Below are 21,958 nucleotides of genomic sequence, written 5' to 3'. Positions count from 1 at the left end.
TTGGCAAAAGCCAGAAGAACATTATCTGCCTGACTGCATTGTGCCAACTGTAATGTTTGGTGGAGGAGGGATAATGCTATGTGGTTGTTTTTCATGGGTTGTTCTAGACCCCTTAGTTCCAGTGAAGGGAAATTTTAATGCTTCAACAGACCAAGACATTTTGGACAACAATGTTTTCATTGTTGTGGGAACAGTTAGGGAAGGTGCTTTACTGTATCAGCATGACTGAGCCCCAGTGAACAAAGCAACGTCCATAAAGGCATGGCTGGGTGAGTTTGGTGTGAAATAACTTTACTGACCTGCACAGAGTCCTGACCTCAACCAAACACCTGTGGGATGACCTAGAACAGAGACTGTGAGCCAGACCCTCTCATCCAACATCAGTGTCTGACCTAAGAATTGGGCAAAAAATCCAAACATCAAGTTTTTTTTAGATTTTTTTTATATCTGCAACTCCATATAAATGTCTGGATTTAGAATGGCATGTCATAAAAACTCTTGTAGGTGTATGCGCAGTTGTCCATATCTTTCAAAAGACAAAATTGTTGTTTACCTGTCCATCACTCATCCATCAAAATATGACTTATTGCCCACCACTACAACATCTGTCACCGTGCACCCAATAATATTATTGTACACCTCTGACTCATGACCCTCCCTGACAGCATATTTCATTTGGAAACAACTCATTGTCTAGAAGAAAAATGTTTTACAATTTTTGATTCACGTAACTTTAATTGCTGTGCTAGCCTGTATGACAAAAACTATATGACATTAAGAGTTTCTATTGTAATGTATTTGGACATTTTTAATGGTTTAAAAGGTAAGCAAAGACTGATTCTAAGCACATTTGATGGTTTCCTAATGGTATCTAAAGGTGTTCTACAGAAAACTAGTGGTCTTTATTGTAAACCAAATTCTCATTTGAAAACAAAACCATTAGGTTTTAATATTTATGTTTTCTAATGGTCCTTTTTCAGCAAGGTTCTCGGCTCTAACTTCAAGACACTTGCAAATGTTGTCCTGTAAAGTCAAATTCGGGTTAAAATACTTCGACTTTAAACTTCTAATCTGCACTGCAAAGAATGTCTGTTTTACAAATACCACAGCGCTTTGTTTTCCTAATTACCGCAATACCTCACTTAACAAAAATAAGTGCCTGGGGAGGCCATTGCTTTGCTGCGTTGCTCTTTTTTTTGCTATGAATTCTGGGAGTTGGAGTCCTTCTTTTTACATGGAATTCCTTAAAAAACGAACTCTTACAAAATTCCCTGAAAGCTCCATACAACTATAGTGTAAAAAATAAAAACATAAAAAAATACGTTAAATGTGCGCACAAAGTTTAAATACATTACTAAAAATGTGATAATGTGCAGTGTGCGATCATTAGTAGGCGCTGGCTGTGATGGCGGAGTCAATAAATCAGTAGGTTGAAGTTGTATTAGTAAAGACTTACATCGAAAAATGTCTGGGTTTTTATCTTTTATCAACTGTTACGCGCTCTCTCTCTCTCTCTCTCTCTCTCTCTCTCTCTCTCTCTCTCTCTCTCTCTGTCTGTCTCCCCATGTGATCCATTTGTGTATCTCCCTTTTCCGGTTGCTAGGGGAGGAGAGTCGCGGTCCTCCAGCGTTTCACTCAAACTCCAGCCGAGAGGGAAAGGCGCAACACGGCCGGATAAACGCGCTTCTCCGCGTCTGTAGCTCGCCGAGCCCACAGCGGACTTTTCCCTCCGCCACCGCGGACAACTGCGAACTTTCTCCTGATAGCGACTGCGTGCGCGAGAGAGGCGTCATCAGGGCGAGCTGCATGAGAGTGGACTTCCCTCGGCTGGCTCACATTGCCGCTGGCCAGGTCACACTGGTACACTGCTGCACGGGCCGGATAAAAGGCAGCGTGCGGGGGCTCCGGCGGCGGGGACGCTTTCTCAGGACGCCCTCATGGCGAGTGCTGCTCGACAGAAGTGAAAAGCGCCGGAACTGAGCGGGGAGCTGAGCTGAAGTTTGTATTTTTAATGTGAGCGATGGATGGCTGTGCGCGGGGACGGCGGCGGAGCGCTGTTTCAGCACAGCAGGATTTCTCTGGTCAGTGTCATGACGGGCTTTTGACAGCTTTACTGGACAGGAGCCCCAGTCCGGGAGTGGCTAGCTGAACACTGGATCACCTTTTGAATTACCCTGACAAAATTAAAGATTGCTCTGCTCATAGTTACTACTACTACTGCTACAATTATTACTACTATTACTATTACTACTACTACTATTACTATTACTACTACTACTACCATTATTACATGTTCTACAACTGTTAAGACTATAAATGAGACCTTGCATTGTTTAGTATGGGAGCCTGTTGTAAAAGACAGCGTGTTTGCTGACATCGGGCACTGCTGTCCTGAGACAGTTGTCCTGCATCCGACACATCATGAGTCCACGCGCAGCATCTCTCTCTGCTGGGACAGACCTGCTGAGTGTAGCTCACAGAGAGGGGGCAAAGCAGCCCCTTAGAGCTCCACACACACTCCTCCCCTCCTGAAACACACACACACACACAGCCACACCATCACACACCTATATATATATATATATATATATATATATATACACACACACACACACACACACACACACATACTGTGATACGCAATTGAGGGGATGGGCAACTCCTCTCGAAAAGAAGGTGAGGAAGAAGGAGGGGAGGAGAAAGAAAAAGAAAAGGAGGAGGATGGCGAGAAGGAGGAAAAAGCAATAAAAGAAAAAGAGGAGGAAGAGGAGGCTTCAGAAGAAGAGCTGCCGTTAGGTGTTGATGAACTTCTTGCGAGTGGAGATCCAGTGCTGGACCTGAGCTACTACAAATTCCGCCGCCTCCCCAAGCAAGTGCTGGGCCTGGCGCATTTGGAGAAGCTATACTTGTGTGGGAACCGCCTGCGTACGCTACCTGATGGCATCTCGCAGCTGCAGGGCCTGCGCATCCTGGCACTGGACTTCAACAAAATGGATGACGTTCCCCTGGCCGTGTGCCAGCTGGCCAACCTCACCCGCCTGTACCTTGGCAGCAATCGGCTGATGAGCCTGCCTCCGGATATTAGGAACCTGCAGAGCCTGCGGTGTCTCTGGGTGGAGAGCAACTACTTCCAGCACTTCCCCAAGCAGCTGTACGACCTACCCCAACTACGCTCGCTGCAGATCGGCGATAACCGGCTGCGGACCCTGCCCTCTGACCTGTGGCGCATGGAGGCGCTACGGGGGCTCTGGCTCTACGGCAACCGCTTTGAGGAGTTCCCCCGGGTCCTCCTGAAGATGGATCAGCTGGAGATCCTGGACTTAGACCGCAACCGCATCTCCGAATTCCCCAGCCTCCTGCAACTTCCAGCGCTCCGACTCTTCTCCTATGACCACAATCCTGTGAAGGGGCCTCCGCGGGTCGGGGAGGAGGTCATCATTGTTGGGGAAGGGGCGGAAGAAGCCCTGCAGGTCAGGGAAAGAAGAAAGGAAGCAAAGGAAAGAGCGCAAAGGGAAGCAGAGGAGGCGGCAGCAGCGGCAGCAGCTGCACCGGTCATCATCGGAATACTGAAGAAACTTAGGATGAGTAGCAGCTCGCTGGCCGCGGCAAGTGACACAGCAGCCACAAATGGGACGGTGCCATCAGCACCCCCAGTTGAGGACGAGGTGGCATTGCAGGGAAAAGAAGAAGAGGGGGAGTCTGAGAGGCCTATTGTGGCATTTGATGAGGCGGAACTTGAATATGAGGAGGAGGGGCTGGAGTATGAGAGGGAGGAGCTTATCTGTGAGGGCGAGGGGTATGAGGGTTACGGAGGGGCGCAATTAGAGTATGAGAGAGCTGAGATGGACTATGAGTATGAAGGGGAGGAGCCTGAACAAGATGGAACATGATCTTTCGCTTCCCTTTAACCACTTCAGTACTTCATTTGGTTTGCACTAATTTAATTGCAAGGAAATGCAGACATTTTTCTTAAAATCTTACCGTTCTAACAGTGATTTAAAATGATGTTGGTGTTTTGTGAAATACTTCCATAGTGGGTAACAGATAGAAAATTACGTGCTATAGGCTTCCACAGGAGGTAGATCTTCATCCTTTTTTGGGATCAAAGTGGTCTTGTACAAGGGAAAAGATCTCCTCGCCTCATGGTGTAAATTATAATTGAGTATTTAAACATGTTCACCCAGAATGTTTAGCACAAATTTGTTATTCGTCTAGGATTCTGGCTGCACTAGCTTTAAAGTTCCTTCACATGAAAGGGAAGAAAATTATCACTTATACACATCACCCCCCACAATGTTCAGTATAGTACAGAACAGATTACATGCATTCTGTTCTTTATTAGGTAGAAGTAATAGCCCAACAAATGGAGAATAGTGCATCAGTGTTTTAGTGGTGTATTAGATTGTTATAAACAATGTAGTATGATATAGTTTCTGAAAGCAATTCTCCATCTCAATTCTATATCTCCTTCAGTGTGCTTCATTTGGATTTTCATGCAAAGATCTTTAGAACATTAGTGGGGGCCCTTGGAAGTCTACAGTGGGGTCCAAAAGTCAAAGTCAGAAAATGTGGGGAATTTTTCCATTTAAACCTGGGAATAATAAACAGAGGGTTTTTCGGATATTGAGAAATAGAAAACAAAGAAATATTACAACAAGTAAAATGAAGACAAGATTTTCAAAATTCTGCACTGTTTGTAGAAGGGTGACACTGAGGTCAGAATTATATTAAATCTTATCTCTTCCATTGAAGAGACGACTTTAAAATGACTCAGTTGGATTTGATCTACTTAGCCTTTTTGGAGAAACTTGTAAAGCCCATGACGGTTTGAGTGCACACTGTAATTAAAGCCAACAGGTGGCACAAAAAAACTTTTGAAAGTCATGTTACAATTTCAAAGACTATATATTTGCTATTCAAATAGTTATGCTGTTAACTGTAATGAAAAAAAATATTAAATGATAAAAGAGTACAAAATACAAGCACTTTCACCAGCGGTCTCAAAATTTTGGACCCCACTGTACTTTCTTACAAATAAAGGTGATCAAAATGTTCTTTGTGCGATGCCATAGGAGAAACTCTTTTGGTTTCCTAAAGAACCTTTCAATGGATTGTTCTTTGGAGAACCATTTTTGGAAATGAAATGAGTGAAGAGTGTGAAGAACATTTTCAAAGTTTAAAGAACCTCCACAGAAGGTTGGTATAGTGTAGTGGGTTACCCCTCTGCCTTCTACGCTGTAGACTGGGATTCAATCCCTGCCTGGGTAAACACCCTACACTATACTAATAAGAGTCCTTGGGCAAAACTCTTCACCTACCTGTGTAAAATGAGCAAATTGTGAGTCGCTTTGGATAAGAGCATCTGCCGAATGCCATAAATGTAAGAATGAGATTTTCACAAATGAAATGCAGAAGGTAAAGGTTCTTGGAAGGACCCTTAAATTGGTAAAGAACCTTTATTTTATGTAAGGGTTGTTTCAGCGTTTCACAGGTTCACTCACAAATCTCTTTGTCTGATGTGTTTTTTTTTATGTTTGTTTTTTGTTCTCAGAATGGTCTTCAGGGACCCTCAGACAGTCTATATTTTTGTTCCTACCCAACCCAGGACAGGGGTAGAGCAAAAACATGGACTGTATGGGGGTCCCTGAGGACCAGTTTGAGAAACACTGCTTTGAGTAACCAAAAGTGCTTCTTCTGTGGCATCACTCAAAGAAACCTTTGTGGCACCTTTTTAAATAGAATGTATAGAGGAATGTTTTCAAACCAGATCTTACTTCGGAGGTACACGTTTCACCACCATCATTGTAAAACACTGTGAAAGATGAAAAAAATAGATTGAGAAATATGTTGACATTTTCCAAAAGGTAAAGGCAAAAGGAAAAAAAAAACACTTAAAGTATATTCTAAGGGGTGACATATTTGCTCTATCAAGGCTGCTGTGAATTTTTATATAACCATGTCTCTAGTAGTGAGACAAACCCAGTACAGGACTCTCAACAGGTTTAATTTATTCTGTTCAAAAACCCTGTGAAAACCAATGGAAACTGCACATCTGTTATGGGCTGCAGCTTTATACATTACGAGTAAGACCAACTCATATTTTTCAGTGTATGTGAGTGTGAATGCATGTGTGAGAGCGAGAGAGAGAGATAGTGTAATCGCACTCTACCCTGGGTATACTGTATCTGGAATAGGATACTGCGATTGCTGTGATGTGTGTTGGTGAAACGAAATCTTCTCTCATTAAATAATCATAGAGTTTGCAAAATGTTTCAATCATTCATGTGGGGCTGAGAGTAAGATCTAATACTTGCTCAGATGCTTGAAAGTGTGCTCCAGTTGTGCAATCCTAAGCTCAGGAAGAGGTCCTGCATTTGAATTGAGACACATGGGCTAAGCCTTCCCGTCAACAGCAGCCGCAGAGCTTTTAAAGATTACAGAGATAAATGTGTGATGCTAGCCAAGCTAATGCTAACTGAGGTAAACTTTGCTTCAGTAGTCTAAGCTAGTCTGGGCATGACATGTGAAAACCAGAGAGGGGTGTGAGAGGATGAGAAAGAGGCAGAGGGAGAGAATAGAGGGGGACTCTTCTCCATAAAAGGCCAGGGAAGGAAGCCAGAGATGTTTTAAACATTAGCACGAGAGGGGGAGAGAACAAATAAAAGAGACTTGAAGTATAGAGGTCAGCGAGCATCGAATCTGTCCTCTAAATTCTCATTTTCTTCAGTCATGTTCATTCTTTCCTTTCAATGACCAACATATTTCCCTCTTTACTTATTCCAGTCACATTCTCCAGCCCTCTCGTTTCTTTCTTGTCATGTTTCGAGCTTTTGTGGGCCAACCTCCTCCTTCACCCTGTTCAAGCAGCTGAGAAGGGCTGGAGTTGACGTATACAGTACCAGAACATTCTGTCTCTGTGTGAATGTATCACTGTCTGTTTCTTACTGTGAGTTCAGTCTCTACTTTTGATACAAGGCTACAAATCTTGCTCGTAAGCGAGAAAGCACTTTTGATCCCAAGTGCACCCTGTAAAACGATGGATGATGTGACATGTTCAGTCTTAACCAGCGTTTAAAGAGGATATATATATGAAAAAAGGTACTTTTTTCGCTATTTTTAATAGTTTGATGTAGTGTGTGAGCATTGCTTCATTCCTCAGAAGTTTTAGTTTTTATTCCGTACACTTTCAGTAATTCAAAGTTGTCACTGGGGCAGTGCCTCTCTTGTCACTGGGTTGGTACCCTCAAGGGTACATCTTAGTACCTTTAGTCAGGGAACATAATTGTACTGTATTCCATTGAAATTATATTTTCTGAGTTTTGTTGACTCCACTCACCCCGTCTCATCTGCAGGCAGTATAATATAGCATAATATAGTTTCTGAAGGCAATTCTATATCTCGTTCAGTGTCCTTCATTTGATCAATAGAACGTTAGTGGGGGCCCCTAGAAGTCTATAGTGGGGTCCCACAGTAAGAGACCAGATTGAAAATGTGGGGATTTTTCCATTTAGACCTGGGAATAAATTACAAAGTTTTTGGATATTGAGAAATTGTACCTTCAAGGGTCCGTCTCAGTACCTTTAGTCAGGGAACATAATTGTACTGTATTCCTTTGAAATGATATTTACTAAGTTGTATTGACTCCGCACACCCCATCTCCCGTCTCTCGTCTGCAGGTTTTATTTTATTGTTCTGTTTTAAAGCATTAGATTATGAAAAGATACAAATTTACACTTTTCACTTGAATAAAAAAAAAAGACTAAGGTGCACAGCTAGACTTTAAAACTACTGTTGTATCTTTGAGGGTACATTTACATTCATTGTACCTTTAGCAGTTTAGCATTTTACCATTGTAAAAACGTACCTGCACAGAACCTTTATTTCTAACAGTGTATAAGGAAACTCAGCTGCCCTGTTTTAAATGAACTGTTTTTTTATGCCACAAAACCCAACACATTTACATTTACCCCCTTATTCAACCTACAGCAGTTTAGCCTTGCCTATTGACTCTGAAGTTAGGGTCAGGGTTACTGCTTTTTACATCGATCATTCACACAGGTCAGTCATAAAGGTAACAGCCTGTTTAATTACATGGTATATAGAGTGGTTGTTAAAAATGAATTTAAAATGTTTTTGGTATATAAAACCACACAAACGTAAGTGGACCTCAGGGATGAAAAGTAAAATGCAAAAAGTAGTAGGCCTTTACAGTCTAAAGGCCATGTGATGATTTTTTTCAAATAAGTATTATCTTCTTTAACACTGGCATTTATTAGATGTTTCAGTCAAACAGTCCCAAGCTTGTCAAACAGGAGAACAGCTCAGCCAAACACTGTGACACATTTAAAAAGTTACGGAAAAGTGTTCAGAGCCTAAACACAAGGATACACAGTGCAGTGTATCTTCATTTGGACTCATAGGACTCCTTCATTTGGATTTTCTAGGAACTGTGATCATTTGGTCATTAGAGGAAGTTTTGTTACTTCTCTGACCAAATGAACGGCTAATTGTGTTTATGCTTTCTGTCCGGCTCTGCTTCTTCTTTGTCACCACGCTTCCTCCGTGCAGTGAGTGCAAGGCTTTTTCTCGCTCCCTCTCTCTCTCTGTCCATGGAAGAAAGTGGGATCCATCTGTTGAAACGTTTAGGTAGCTTTGTGAGTCATCAGCAATGTGTTGTGAAGTACTGAGAACCAAAGCATTTGGCACGCTGCAGCAGTAAGGAGAAAACTGTCCCTCTGCCCTGTGTCCTGGTTGGCAAGCTGCAGGTAGAATGGAGCGGTAATACCAAGTAAACACAACACAACGAAGCAAACACATATGGGATGAGAACGAGTCCCTAAACATTACATGGGCCAAGCTGCAACACTTCAAAACATTAAAAGCTTCAAAATTCTCTAAACTTACATAATTTATGTTTTGATGGTAGAGCTCAGCTTCCCAGACCTGCACGTCCACTCCTAGAGTACTTTGGCTTGCCAGGACTCTGAGTGGCAAGCTTAGAATGTCAGCAAGAGATAAATCTGACCCTGAATTGTCAGTCTATTACATTTGTATTGTTCTGGTTGACAGCTGAACTATTGAATCACTGTAAGGGTAGACTTCAGAACTTGGCTGGGATTTTTGAGACGGCAGGAGTTTCCCGATGCCACCAGTGGCATTTGTAAAACTTCTGTGACTTGGATGCATGCAATGTACAGCTCATGGGCTAATCATCCCAGCAACTCTGGAGGAGGTGCTAAGCATGTGGCTGTGCGAGACTACTTAATAGAGTATAAGTGCACTGCAACTGTACTTTTGCATACTGTGCAAAAATATATTGTTTTTGTCATATAGAAATGCTTTGTCTGTTTTTTTTAATGTTTTTACACCATTTAAAAACGCCCTTTGAAGTGTCCTTTACCAGTGATGTAACTAGGATCCCCAGTGCAAACACAGGGCCCCCTCATATGAATATTACTTTCAACTAATAAAAATGTATAATGACAGTATAATGTGCCAGTGTATTTGCCTTTATTATCCCTCAAACAAGGTTATACTCTCAAGGCATGCCACTCCTTCCACTAGTATCTATCCACACTACCTATTAGCATTGCAGTAATTATACATCATGTTAAGCTGGCTGATGCACCAATGCCCAAATAAGGTTACATAGATTCCCGAGAACCATTTTGATGTATTCTTTGAATGTTATTATTTTTAAGTTATAAATATGATGATGAATATAGCAATATTGCAGGATGTGAAGGATATGTTTAAATGAATGCATTATGAATATGAGAGATACGAGATATAAATCTGTCTGTGTAGAGTTGATGGAAGATAACTGGTGAGGTGTGTGGGTAACAAACTGCATCTTTCTGTCAGGTTGCTATACGTGGAAATGGCCAGGTTTTATTGGGGGAAGCCCTTTTTTTTCTAAAACGAGGTCTTAAATGCATCCTGAGATAACTGCAAATGCATTCTGAGACCATTGTCTTGTTGAAACGTACTTTAAAAAAATGTTCCAGTCATAAAGATTTTTAAATATTTATATTTTTGAAATACAGATGATACCATTTCTACAGATAGCAAGGAAAAATCTATGGAGAGCAGAAAAAGGGAACAAAATATCTCTTTGAATGTTTAACAGCATCACTGAATTGGTTCATAAACTAAGAGGTATAGACATTTTCTGAAAATTAAAGATGCAGTATGAAATTGTGGAGAAACATTGTTGATATTGATACTCAACAGCAAACTACACCCCACCCTTCAGTGCTTCTTTAGAAGCTCCGCAAACCCAACTTCATGGGCGTGCATTGTGAAGGTGACACATACTGGGATAGCAAATTTTTTTCTTCATGGTCATGAAACCCTTCACAAATGTTGAACAGACAAATACCATAACATAACATTAGAGAGAACAACAACACAGTGAACAGTTACATTAAGGTGCAGAGTGTGAAAATGTGAATAGGAAGCCAACTTCAGCCTTGTCAACTTCAAAGAAAATTCCATTGAATATTCGGAAGATCGCTTTCACCTGAACGTTTTCTACTGTATTTAGCTACCTTGCATGCACAATATTGTGTGGGTGGTCACTGGGGATGGTGATGGCAAAACAAAACATGTGGAGGGTTTTCACAGGACAGGACTAACATGCACGCCCAGCCAGACCAGCTATACTTTGTTCTCTACTCAGGAGGCCACTCCACTATATCTTTACATAGAAAAATGTTGTTTGCTGCTATATTAATGTTAAAAATGTTTCTTGAAAAAGTTAATGGAACTTTAATTGAAATGACTGTTAAATACCAACATAATACACAGCAATCCAAATAAGCATAGAGCCAAGAAATGTCAATATTTGTCAAAACAACCTCTATTGCAACCAAAATAGTAAGATACATGATACTGTCAAAAGTATTTGCTCATCTGCCTTCACACACATATGAACTTGAGTGAGATCCCATTCTTAATCCATAGGGTATAATATGATGTCAGCCCACTCTTTGAAGCTATAACAGCTTCAACTCTTCTGGGACGGCTTCTGGGAAGGTTTAGAAGCGTGTTTATGGGAATTTTTTACCATTCTTCCAGAAGCATATTTGTGATGTCAGACACTGACACACGAGGCCTGGCTCTCAGTCTCCACTCTAATTCATCCAAAAGGTGTTCTATCAGGTTGAGGTCAGGACTCTGTGCAGGCCAGTCAAGTTTTTCCACACCAAACTCACTCATTCATGTCTTTATTTGACCTAGCTTTGTGCACTGGTGCGCAGTCAAGTTGGAACAGGAAGGGGCCGTCCCCAAACTGTTCCCACAAAGTTGGGAGCATGAAATTGTGCAAAATCTGTTGGTGCTGAAGCATTAAGAGTTCTTTTCACTGGAACTAAGGGGTTGAGCCCAAGTCCTGAAATACAACCCCACACTATAATCCGTCTTCCACCAAACTTTACCCTTGGCACAATGCAATCAGACAAATACTGTTCTCCTGATAACCGCCAAACCCAGACTCGTCCATCAGATTGCGAGAGGGAGAAGTGAGATTTGTCACTCCAGAGAACACGTCTCCACTGCTCTAGAGTCCAGTGGCGGTGCTTTATACCACTGCATTCAACGCTTTGCATTGCACTTGGTGATGTAAGGCTTGAATGTAGCTGCTCGGTCATCAAAACCCATTCCATGAAGCTCTCTACACTGTTCTTGAGCTAATCTTAAGGCTACATGAAGTTTGGAGGTCTGTACCGATTGACTCTGCAGAAAGTTGCCAACCTCTGCGCACTAAAGCACCTCAGCATCTGCTGACCCCTGAGTTGCTGTCGTTCCTAATTACTCCCACTTTGTTGGAAGAGAAAGAGACATGTGCTGGGTAGAGAAAGAATATGCCTTGCTTATGTGTGGTGTGACTGTGGCCATCAACAGCTGGATAATAAAGCATCACTAATTGGGCAAAGCTGTGTCTCTTTTAATAGCAGTTAAAGCTACAATATCAATTACATTGAGGATATTAGATGTCCAAATGAATGCTACCATTGTTTTAGGAAATTACAAAGTCAAACACCGCTTTTCTAACCAACTGTGGAGTTTCATGGCTACTTTCACATTCCCAAAATGCTGTGTGCATTACCACACAGTGTTACCATGAAGGCTGGGTGGGTGGGTCCTGCTTCAGCTTGACTTTCTATTGGCTGAGTGGGCTGTGGCCTGAACTTCAGGTACGTTTGAAAGAACACTTCGTTTCATGCATGCATGAACAAAGTAAAACAGCTATACTTGGTTTTGGTTTGAAAACAGCATGTCTTCCTCCCTGGAAGTTACACTACTGCTCTTTGCGTTCTATACATTTCTTTAAAAATGAATTTGAATAAAATCTTGTTACATTCTACATATTAAAGCTGAGAACATTCTTTCCTATAAAGTTTTAGAGACATGAGCTTTTGTTATGGCCAAAATAATACAATAAAATTTAAATATTAAATATGCTTGTTGTGAACAATTATTAATGTTTCTGTGCTGGTGTGTGAGTGTGTGTTTAGATGTATTTTAATACTAATGCATACTTAATAAGTAATTCCAACACTGACTCATTCCAATATACTAACAATGGAAAGATGCTAGGGCTTGAATGGATATGTCCACATCACCCTATCTCTTTTTTTTCAGACACAGTTATTGGCATAGTCCTCTGCGGCTATACTGGACTGCTTTGGCTCTAAGTGGTGGCTGCACACTCTGATAAAAAGCAGACCTTTACTGTGAACTGTGCCTCTGTGCTTAATCATTTAGAGCACCAGTCTCCAGTTTATACTGCCTCCATTCTCGTTAGGTCAGCCACATACCATTCCAACACAGCCACTGAATGAGCAAGAGCAACAGTCCTACACCACTCGCACTTCACTTTTCTCTCTGGAGCTATTTAATTTACAACACTCATGGCAGGGAGAGGAGATTAGATTAGTTGATGTTAATAGGAACTGGAACAGTTAGTGGAGTGCCATACTACCCATCATACTTGCAACCAACTTATGATGAGTAGGCCACGGTGTGAATGTGTTAGGTGTTACACAGTTGTTTTACAACTAATACAACACGTACAATCTCACTCACTATGCTAGAACTATGTATTATGAGTAACTCTATACTTCTGGCGAGCTTGATGGTTGTGAAACTTTGACTTCAGAATAAGAATGTTTGAGGTTTTGTGCTGCTGACTTAAGAATATTTTAAGCCAACAGCATAACTCTGCCAAGGCCCAAGGGTCTCTCTTTTCCCCTACCATCCCCCCTTCCAACACACACACACATCCACATACTCAGGTTTGTTTTTATACTCAGGATGTGGTCTCAGACATGTGACCCATATGTATAACATGTATGTAAGTATCTATATGTAATAAGGATACACCCTATATGTAACATATATAAGTATCCATACATCATAACAATGTCCCATATCATATATATTATTTGTATGTAAGTGTGTTTGCAATAATATGTCCCAAATGTATTTACAGCACAGTGCAAAAGTTTTATTAACCTGTAAAAATTAGACTTAAAATCTGTGCTGTACGCATTTATTGCCTCATTAAAATATTAAAATGAATACAAATAACAAAATAGGCAAATGAAGAAAAAAATGTAATGTAAAAAAAAGTAGTGACTTTATGTATGTCAGTGTGTTCTGTTTATTGAATTTCCATAACTGCTCAAGTGTAGTTATCATCAAATACCTGGTTTGGCAGTTCAGAACTTCATTAATTAATTCAGGTGTGCTGGTAATGGAACTGAACAAGCTCACAAGATATCAACATTTTTTTCTGAAAACAAGAAACTCTTGGTACTTTTACTGTATTTGTTTTTATTTGCATTATTCTAATGATATGTTATTATAAAATATTTATTTATTTTATTTATATTATTTTAAATAATGTTCTTGCAGTTTTGCCCAGCACTGTATGTAAGTACAGTATCTCAAAAAAGTGAGTACACCCTTCACATTTCTGCAAATATTTTATTATATCTTTTCATGGGACAACACTACAGAAATTAAACTGGGATATAACTTAAAGTAGTCAGTGTACAGTTTGTATAGCAGTACAGATTTACTGCCCTCTGAAAATAACACACAGCCATTAATGTCTAAATAGCTGGCAATACAAGTGAGTCTACCTCACAGTGAACATCTGCCAATTGTGCCCAGTTGTGTTGTTGTCCCTCCCTGGTGTCATGTGAGTCATAAGAGTTACAAGGTTCTAGGTGTGAATGGGGAGCAGGGCTGTTAAATTTGGTGTTTTGGCAACAATTCGCACATACTGGTCACTGGATATTCAACATGGCACCTCATGGCGATGAACTCTCTGAGGATGTGAGAAATAGAGTTGTTGCTCTCCACAAAGATGGCCTAGGCTATAAGAAGATTGCTAACACACTGAAACAGCTATAGCACGGTGGCCAAGGTCATACAGTAGTTTTTCAGGACAGATTTCACTCAGAACAGGCCTCGCCAGGGTCGACCAAAGAAGTTTAGTCCGTGTGTTCAAAATCATATTCAGAGGTTGGCTTCAAAATGTAGATGCATGAGTGCTGCCAGCGTTGCTGCACAGCTTGAAGGAGTGAGGGAGATCAACCTGTCAGTGCTCAGACAATACCCTGCGCAATGTATCAACTCCGTCTGCATGGCCATCGTCCCTGAAAGAAGTCTCTTCTGAAGCTGACTCACAAAAAATCCTGCAAACAGTTTGCTGAAGACAAGCAGTCCAAGAACATGGATTACTGGAACCATGTCCTGTGGTCTGATGAGACCAAGATAAAATTGTTTGGGTCAGATGGTGTCCAGCATGTGTGGCTGCGCCCTGGTGAGGAGTACCAAGACAACTGTCTCTTGCCTACAGTCAATTAAGGGTCTAAGGTAAATCCTAGAGTGCTCCTAGAGCAAATCTTAGGGTCATCAAAGAGTGAAGTCCTACAGTCTTTCTACAGTAAAGTCCTAAGATCCTTCAACAGAAAAGGCCCAGAATCCTCTCAGCATAGTTCTAGAGTAAAGGCCTAAAGTCCACTACACTAAGGTCCTAGAGTTCTCCTAGAGTAGATCCTAGAGTCCTTTTAGTCTTAAGCGTTAGAGTCGTCCTAAAGAGTAAATCCTAGAGTTCTTTAAGAGCAAATATTAGAGTCCTAGGGTCCTTCTAGTGTAAAGTCTTAAAGTCTTCATATAAAGTCCTAAAATCCTCCTAAAGGCAGTACCTTTTTTTCTGAAAAGTACATGACACACCTGAGCAGAGTGTCAAATGGTACCCAGGTCAATTATGAATATGTGACTACACTTCTCTCTCTGCATGGCTAGTAGAGTGTGTGTGTGTGTGTGTGTGTCTCCATGCATGGCTGATCAGCTTCATTTGCCAGTTTCATGGATGTGAGCCGTTTAACTGTGCGATGCTTCTCTGCCCCAGCATTCAGCCTAATGCCCATCAGTGCACACTTTCTAAATGCCGATCTGCCGTAATAGCCTAAAGTGCTGTTTTTTCAGTCAGCGTGATTTGCCTTGCTAATAACAGGATTTGTAAAGATTAATATTATTCAGTGCGAAAATGTCATATTCAGAAGATTTAACCATAATGATCAAGAGAAATGTGAACACAGCAACATTACACTTGAATCAGTAATTAGACATTTATTGAACATGCCCAGGTTAATATCCACATAGATTAAACCTGTGAGACAGAGAGAGGGAAAAGAAGGGGGATTTAATAACAGTGTCAGCACAATTATAAATGAGTAATATTCATACATGAGTGCATGCATGTGTGTATGCATACCTGTCTGTGTCTCGTCCCCTGTATCCACTGCATCCGTGTGTGTGAATACCCCCTGTTGTCCAGTTTGCCTTCAGAGTTGCAATTGCTGCTGGATCACAAAACCTGCACACAGACCATCCACTTCATAATCTCTATGTGATTTACATATAGTAAATATACGCTTTGTCCAAAGTTACCCAGACACTCCTTCTAAATAGTGAATTCAGCTACTTTGAGGTGCACCCATTACTGACACAGGTGTTCAATAATAGAATAGGACACTCTGAAACAGCCACACAAGCCTAAGGTCACTATGGCCAATGCTAAGTGTCAGCTAGAGGGGTAGATAGCCCACTAGCATTGGACTGAGGAGCAGTGGAACTGTGTTCACTGTTGTAATAAAGTTCCTTCCAATACCGCTAGGACTGTTGTAGTGGCGTTTGTGATCCAGAGATAGTCATCCAACATCAGTACCAGACCTCACTAATGCACTTGTGCCTGACTGCAATCAAATTCCTACAGCAGTATGTTCTTGTGCTTTCCACAAGAGAAGCCTAGTTTTGATCTGTGCTTACTTATGACACATACACACATGTGGACTCACTTGCTCTGGTAGTGTGTGAGGAAATGCATTGGGTCAGAGGGTGTGTGTGACAGGGTCCTGAGAGTGGGAGTGTTTAGGACAAATCCTGAGCCTTCCTGAAAGAGAACAGCACATACAGCAGGCCTGTCTTATACACTCTGACAAAGCCTTGCAGCTACAAAGCATGACCTGTAACATACAGTTTTGTAAGGGAAAATAAGTGAACACATCCTCCACATAGAACACACCTCTGCACATTTTAATGCACAGTTACTGTTTAATGTGCCATTAATGGCACATTGTGTGTTTTATGTTTACTTTTTCCTCCAATATGTAAAGCTCCAATGTTAACAAGGAGGCTGTACTAAACCCTGTTTTCATTATTTTTGCCATATGATTTATGTCATTACCAAGCTGTAACACTGCCTCTGCTGGCAACCTGAACTGAGTGGATATATATAGGATGAGATTCCCATCAAGCAGTAAGTCATAAACCACTAATATGAAAACTGGTATGGAAAAGCAATGTAAAACTTTTACACACTGAACACAGTGCAAATAAAAACACAACAATTTAAAATATTAATAAAGAATTTATCAGGACAGAGATACAGATTTCACTAGGGCCAGGTGCAATAGATGAAAACATGCTTTTGTAGAATGTGCAATAAACTTGCTTAATCTGCACTTATTTCTCTTATCTTTTATTAAGAGTTTGATTTTGACTGCATTTCAATGTTTTTGTGTTATTACTTAATAGTTTTCAACTTTACAGCTGAAATATTTCCAAATATTTCTCACATTGTGTTTGTAACGGCCTTGAGATGGTGGAACGCATGTCAATTCGCAAATTACTCCAATATATGAAGTCATGTTCGCTCCTTTAATGGTGTGACTAACTTCAGTGCCAGAGCATTAGGATATCATGAATGAAACATTCCTTTCAGTCAGATTTCCTTTTTCACACCTCCACTCTTTTCCATCTTTTAAAGAGGCTTGATACTGAGACTTGCAGTGTTGAAGTGGACACGCATCTTACAGCATTTACGTGGGAGTGCGTCATAACAGGCAGACAAGAGTAGGTAGGTGGAGTGACAGAGTGAATCTCACCTTCAGTCCAATAGATCTCTGAGCAGACACACTGCTCTTCTGCCTGCCGCCACAATGATGCACCAGCAGGGAGGCCTGAAAATACAAAACACTATTTCACTACTCTTTAACTCAATTACTAGCCTATTAATAGAGTAAAGGATGGTTAGTGTAGACTTAACTTTTCCAAGTCTGGAGTTACTGTCATTGTTTCGCTACATGTTCCATTTACAATAGATTTACATTCTGTGTTGACACTTTTTTCGTTTTATCTTGAGGTCAAGAAACAGCAAAAATTGAAATATTTTTTTCATGCACAACAATAAAGCTTCATTAAATCATCTCAAAATATCTGCATTTCTGTTTACAAATGTGAATTTTGTATCAATTGAAAATCTGAAATTTTAAATTGTTCCACTTGTTTTCAACCAGAGGGTCTGCAGCTTTCCATTTCTCTGGAAATTCTCTCACTGTCTCCACTAATCAGTGAGCTACAAGTGAAAAATACTTGATTTACATGTAAAAAGAAGTGTTTTAAGGTGTATATGCTCAGGATCATCCATTTTTGTGGAGAGAAAACAAGAGGGGTGAGTGTAGGAGAAAACAGAGAGGAGGTATAGGTGAGAACTGTTCTCACATGGCTTGCAAGAGGATTTCGAGTGTCTCTGGTGAAGCCAGTCTCTCGTGGAGCGTGACTGACCAGTTTGGGTAACATCTCACTGCCCTGATACACAAAAACATAAATACACATTTGGCACCTGTAGCCATCAATTATAATTTAGAACACAGAACAGAACCCCACCCCTCGACTCGCACTACAGAATTCATGTTATCTTTGACGTTGGGTTTTAGTTTAAGAAATACAACATCAATCATATTCCACAATTCACATTGAATTCACAGTGGACTGATCATCACATCCGTGATTATAGCTCAGTTTAACTGGAGCTCCGGGAGTCTGTTTAATGTTACCATGTTACAACCCTATTAAATCATATCAGCCAATATTAACACTTAAAATAAAACTCTTTAACTCTAAAAATTTTGAACTTCTTAAAATCCTTATCAGTCACAAATTGTTGTATCTTCCATCTGAAGCCAGAAAGTGATGAATACAGAAAAGTATATGAGTCAGAGAGAGACACCTGAAGAAAAGCTGATGGCAGAAAGTCCATCCTTGTCACACTTGAGTGTGTCTGGCAAACCCCGTCCTGCAGCAGCAGATAAGGAATGTAACATGAGAGAGCACTACAGACATATAACTACAAAATACAGTGCAGTTCATAAATGATTTCATGCTATGCTTTTTATATGCTTGTCCCCTGAAATGAGGGGCCCTCAGCTAATATAGATGTAACCATACAGCCACTATGCACTTAACCTCACAGTCATTGATTCATTTCAAAACCATTGTGCTGTATCACAGAGCCAAAATGACAAAAGTTGTCATTTAATTCATTTAATTATGTAGAAATGTTGAGTAAGCTGTGGAATTCCCCTTGAACTGGGTCATGTTTGGTGAAATTAGGAATGAACATGAGTTGAGTGGTAGATTGCAGCACAGACCACATGCATGTGTAGAGGTAGAAACGTGTAAGGCTGCAGGCTGTTTCCCTCAGTAAATCCGCTCTCCTCTTTAGCCCCCACAATCCGATGCTTACGACACACTGTGGCACATGCGCAAAGATATTAGACACACTGAAATGACAATAGTGAAACATACAGTAGTTCTCACTAAAGCATCTCATTGATTACAGCCAAAATATCTATTATTGAGTAATAGTTTGATTTTACCTGGAAGACTGGGCCGATGAGGAACGTAAGCACACCTATACTCTGTCAGGCATGAGACCGCTCTCTAAATGAGAAAAAAGGAGGTATTCAGACAGCAAGACGGTGACGCATGACACCCAGAACTGTGAAATATGTTTAATAATTATTATCACGATATCAGCCTTCACAGTATTGATATCACAGGAGACTGTGAAATGCAAATGAGCCCTTTAAGCAATTTTTGAATGCTCTGAGCATCCACAAACACAGTTATTTTAGTATTTGGATGAATCAGGGCATTCATGTGTTTTACTTTGGACAAAATAACGCAGGTCACTCTTTAACCACATCTTATTGAGTGTTCACAAGTTTTTAGTACGTTGCAAAGCAGTTCATAATCGAAACATGTAGCAATATGACTGCAATATGGTGTTTTGTCCATATCGTGGCGCTGATGCTCAGGTGTGGTTCTCACAGGCCTTGGTGTGTGGAGCTGCAGGTAGCTGCTCTCTCTGCTTTGTGCTCTAGTGCTGAGTGGCGCCTCAGTGCCGTTAGGGACAGCCAGCTTCTGGTAATGACGCTGACTCTGAGACTGAAGACTGTCCAACATTGAGACGCTACAGAATCAGGACAAGACAGAAGCCATGCATGTAAATGAGATGTAGCAATGGAGGCAGACAAGGGTCAGTGGTTTCAGGCACACATCAGCCACCAGCTGACCCTTAGGATTGTCCTGTAGGTCAAGGCTGGAGCTGTAGCAGACAGCAGGTCTCAGGTTGGTAGAGAAGCCTGTCCTGCAGTGATGACCCAAGCATGGAATAAAGCCCTCCTTACCTGACAGGAAGAGAAGACATAACCGCACTCACTAAACCTTGCATCTCCTAAATAACCTTGTTAGTTCTGCTTAAAGGGGAAATCCAGCAATTGTTCAACATTTCTACACAATTCAATGGTTGAGTTTAAACAAAGTTATTCAAAGTGGTTGTGAAATGTCTCATATACAGAAACTTACTGTGATTTCTTTACAGGGGTTGTGACGTCTACAACACAAATATAGCCACTTTATTTACGGTACAAAACCAATAGTGAACCTTTAGAGTTTTTCTATGTAATATTGGTGTTGGTAAAATGATGGTAAAAAGTGATCATCTGGAAAAATAAGTTTTCTTTGGAACTATTTTGACTGATAACACCCTGCATGTACCATGAATGAATGAATGGTTTCTGAATGAAATACATTTCAGGCCATAATTTTCTTAAAAAACTATCATAAACATTTTACATGCTTTGTACATGTGCTTCCTGTACCACTAATGTGAGCAATCCTGTAAGTTTCTCTTAAGCATCAAATCACTCTGGATTATAGGAGTATGAGTATACACACACACACACACAATGTAAATATTCAGAGATTTTGCAAAATCAGTGGAATTGTCCTTTAAGACAGGAAAAAGTCATATAACAAGACTAATAATTTCAAACAATTTCTATTGATCCATTCATCTTGAAATGGTCACACAACGTAAAAAGTAGCTGGTCTTCTCAGATGTAAAAACAATTCATTTAGGTTTTATTATGACTGTAATAAATGTATTAACATGAAAATAATGCCAAAAAAATAGCCTAACATCAATTCACAGGCATCCTGAAAAAACAGGAATCAAATCATTAGAGTCCAAGTGTCAGTAGGCTGTCACGTGCAGTGCAGACTGAGAGCTGTGTTAGCTGGCTGTCCGTCTGGTCTGCCTGTTCCTTGGGAAGGCTGGGCTGTGTCCAAAGGCCCACCCATCTCTTACCGAAACTATAGAGCTGCAGACACACGACACTACACAGGCTCCACTCCACACTATTACTCAGCCACTGCAAAGCTTCGGGTAACGGTGTCACAAAAGCACAGACTCGCTTCAAAGCCACCATGACAGGATAAAAGAACAGCAGACACTGTTAGCAGCTCGCTGTTCTCTTAGTCAGTGAGTCAAACTAACTACAGAACAAAGGCCCACAGTTTCGCTGAACGTTAAAATGCCTCGAAATGTCTGTGACTGAGCTCACATTATGTTCCGATGTGTGTAGAATGTCTCGTCCTTCCTAAGCGCTCAGTGTGAACTGGCGGTGATAAAGTGAGACCTTTACCTGCTGCTCTCCTCCACCAACCGCACAGACACCTGCGCGCGCTGCGTGAGACGCTTTATCCGCGCGTCCGTCACCGCGATACGGTTACCAAGGAGATCGCCGCTCAGAGCGCGTCAGAGCTACGTCACAAAGACAAAAGGGCTGCGCAGGTGAAGCACGAAGGACAGGACAGGAGAAAGTCCCTGGTCCCTTCAGTCAAACAAAGCAGATGCAGACTGTAACCGTAAACACACTAGCTTTCAGTTAGAGAGGCAGAAAACACACCTTACTTCAAATTCTGAGTGTAGCTCGATGATGAAAACATACATAACTGAGTTGAGCTGTCAGATAATGTCAGTTAATTACAGATTAAACCCAAAACAGGCTATTTCTTTCAGTTACAGACAGCAAGACAAAGAGAGGGAGGCACTAACCTCCCCCTCATTTTCTGCTCTTCTTTACTCTATCGACATCATGTTTTTGGCACATGCCATTAATAGTCCTTTTCTTCATCTTTTTTATCATTACATTTATCATCAGTGGGGTGTTTTATTAAAATATTTATAACAGCATGCAGATAAGACTGAATTTTAGTGACACAACGAGGGGGGAAAAAAAAGACATTGGAA

General features: G+C 40.9%; 2 protein-coding genes across 2 annotated transcripts; one reads left to right on the top strand and one right to left on the bottom strand.

Moving 5' to 3' along the window:
• The first annotated feature begins 2,586 nt into the window (after positions 1-2,586).
• On the top strand, positions 2,587-5,180 carry LOC108432655 (leucine-rich repeat-containing protein 10B). Its single transcript, XM_017706641.2, has one exon. It carries the CDS (start codon positions 2,652-2,654, stop codon positions 3,888-3,890), a length of 1,239 nt encoding a protein of 412 aa, XP_017562130.1. The 5' UTR covers positions 2,587-2,651; the 3' UTR covers positions 3,891-5,180.
• Positions 5,181-15,631: 10,451 nt separating this feature from the next.
• On the bottom strand, positions 15,632-21,404 carry ppp1r32 (protein phosphatase 1, regulatory subunit 32). Its single transcript, XM_017706631.2, has 10 exons — positions 21,351-21,404; positions 19,693-19,834; positions 19,239-19,302; positions 19,011-19,111; positions 18,590-18,655; positions 18,082-18,168; positions 17,466-17,540; positions 16,377-16,471; positions 15,794-15,895; positions 15,632-15,688 (listed from the first exon to the last, which is right to left on the bottom strand). Exons 2-10 carry the CDS (start codon positions 19,825-19,827, stop codon positions 15,667-15,669), a joined length of 747 nt encoding a protein of 248 aa, XP_017562120.2. The 5' UTR covers positions 19,828-19,834; positions 21,351-21,404; the 3' UTR covers positions 15,632-15,666.
• Positions 21,405-21,958: the final 554 nt, after the last annotated feature.

The sequence above is a fragment of the Pygocentrus nattereri genome, chromosome 11, assembly GCF_015220715.1.
Source record: "Pygocentrus nattereri isolate fPygNat1 chromosome 11, fPygNat1.pri, whole genome shotgun sequence".
Taxonomy (NCBI): Eukaryota; Metazoa; Chordata; class Actinopteri; order Characiformes; family Serrasalmidae; genus Pygocentrus; species Pygocentrus nattereri.
Note: the sequence above shows the minus strand (reverse complement) of the source record. Positions and strands in the feature narration are given on the sequence as shown.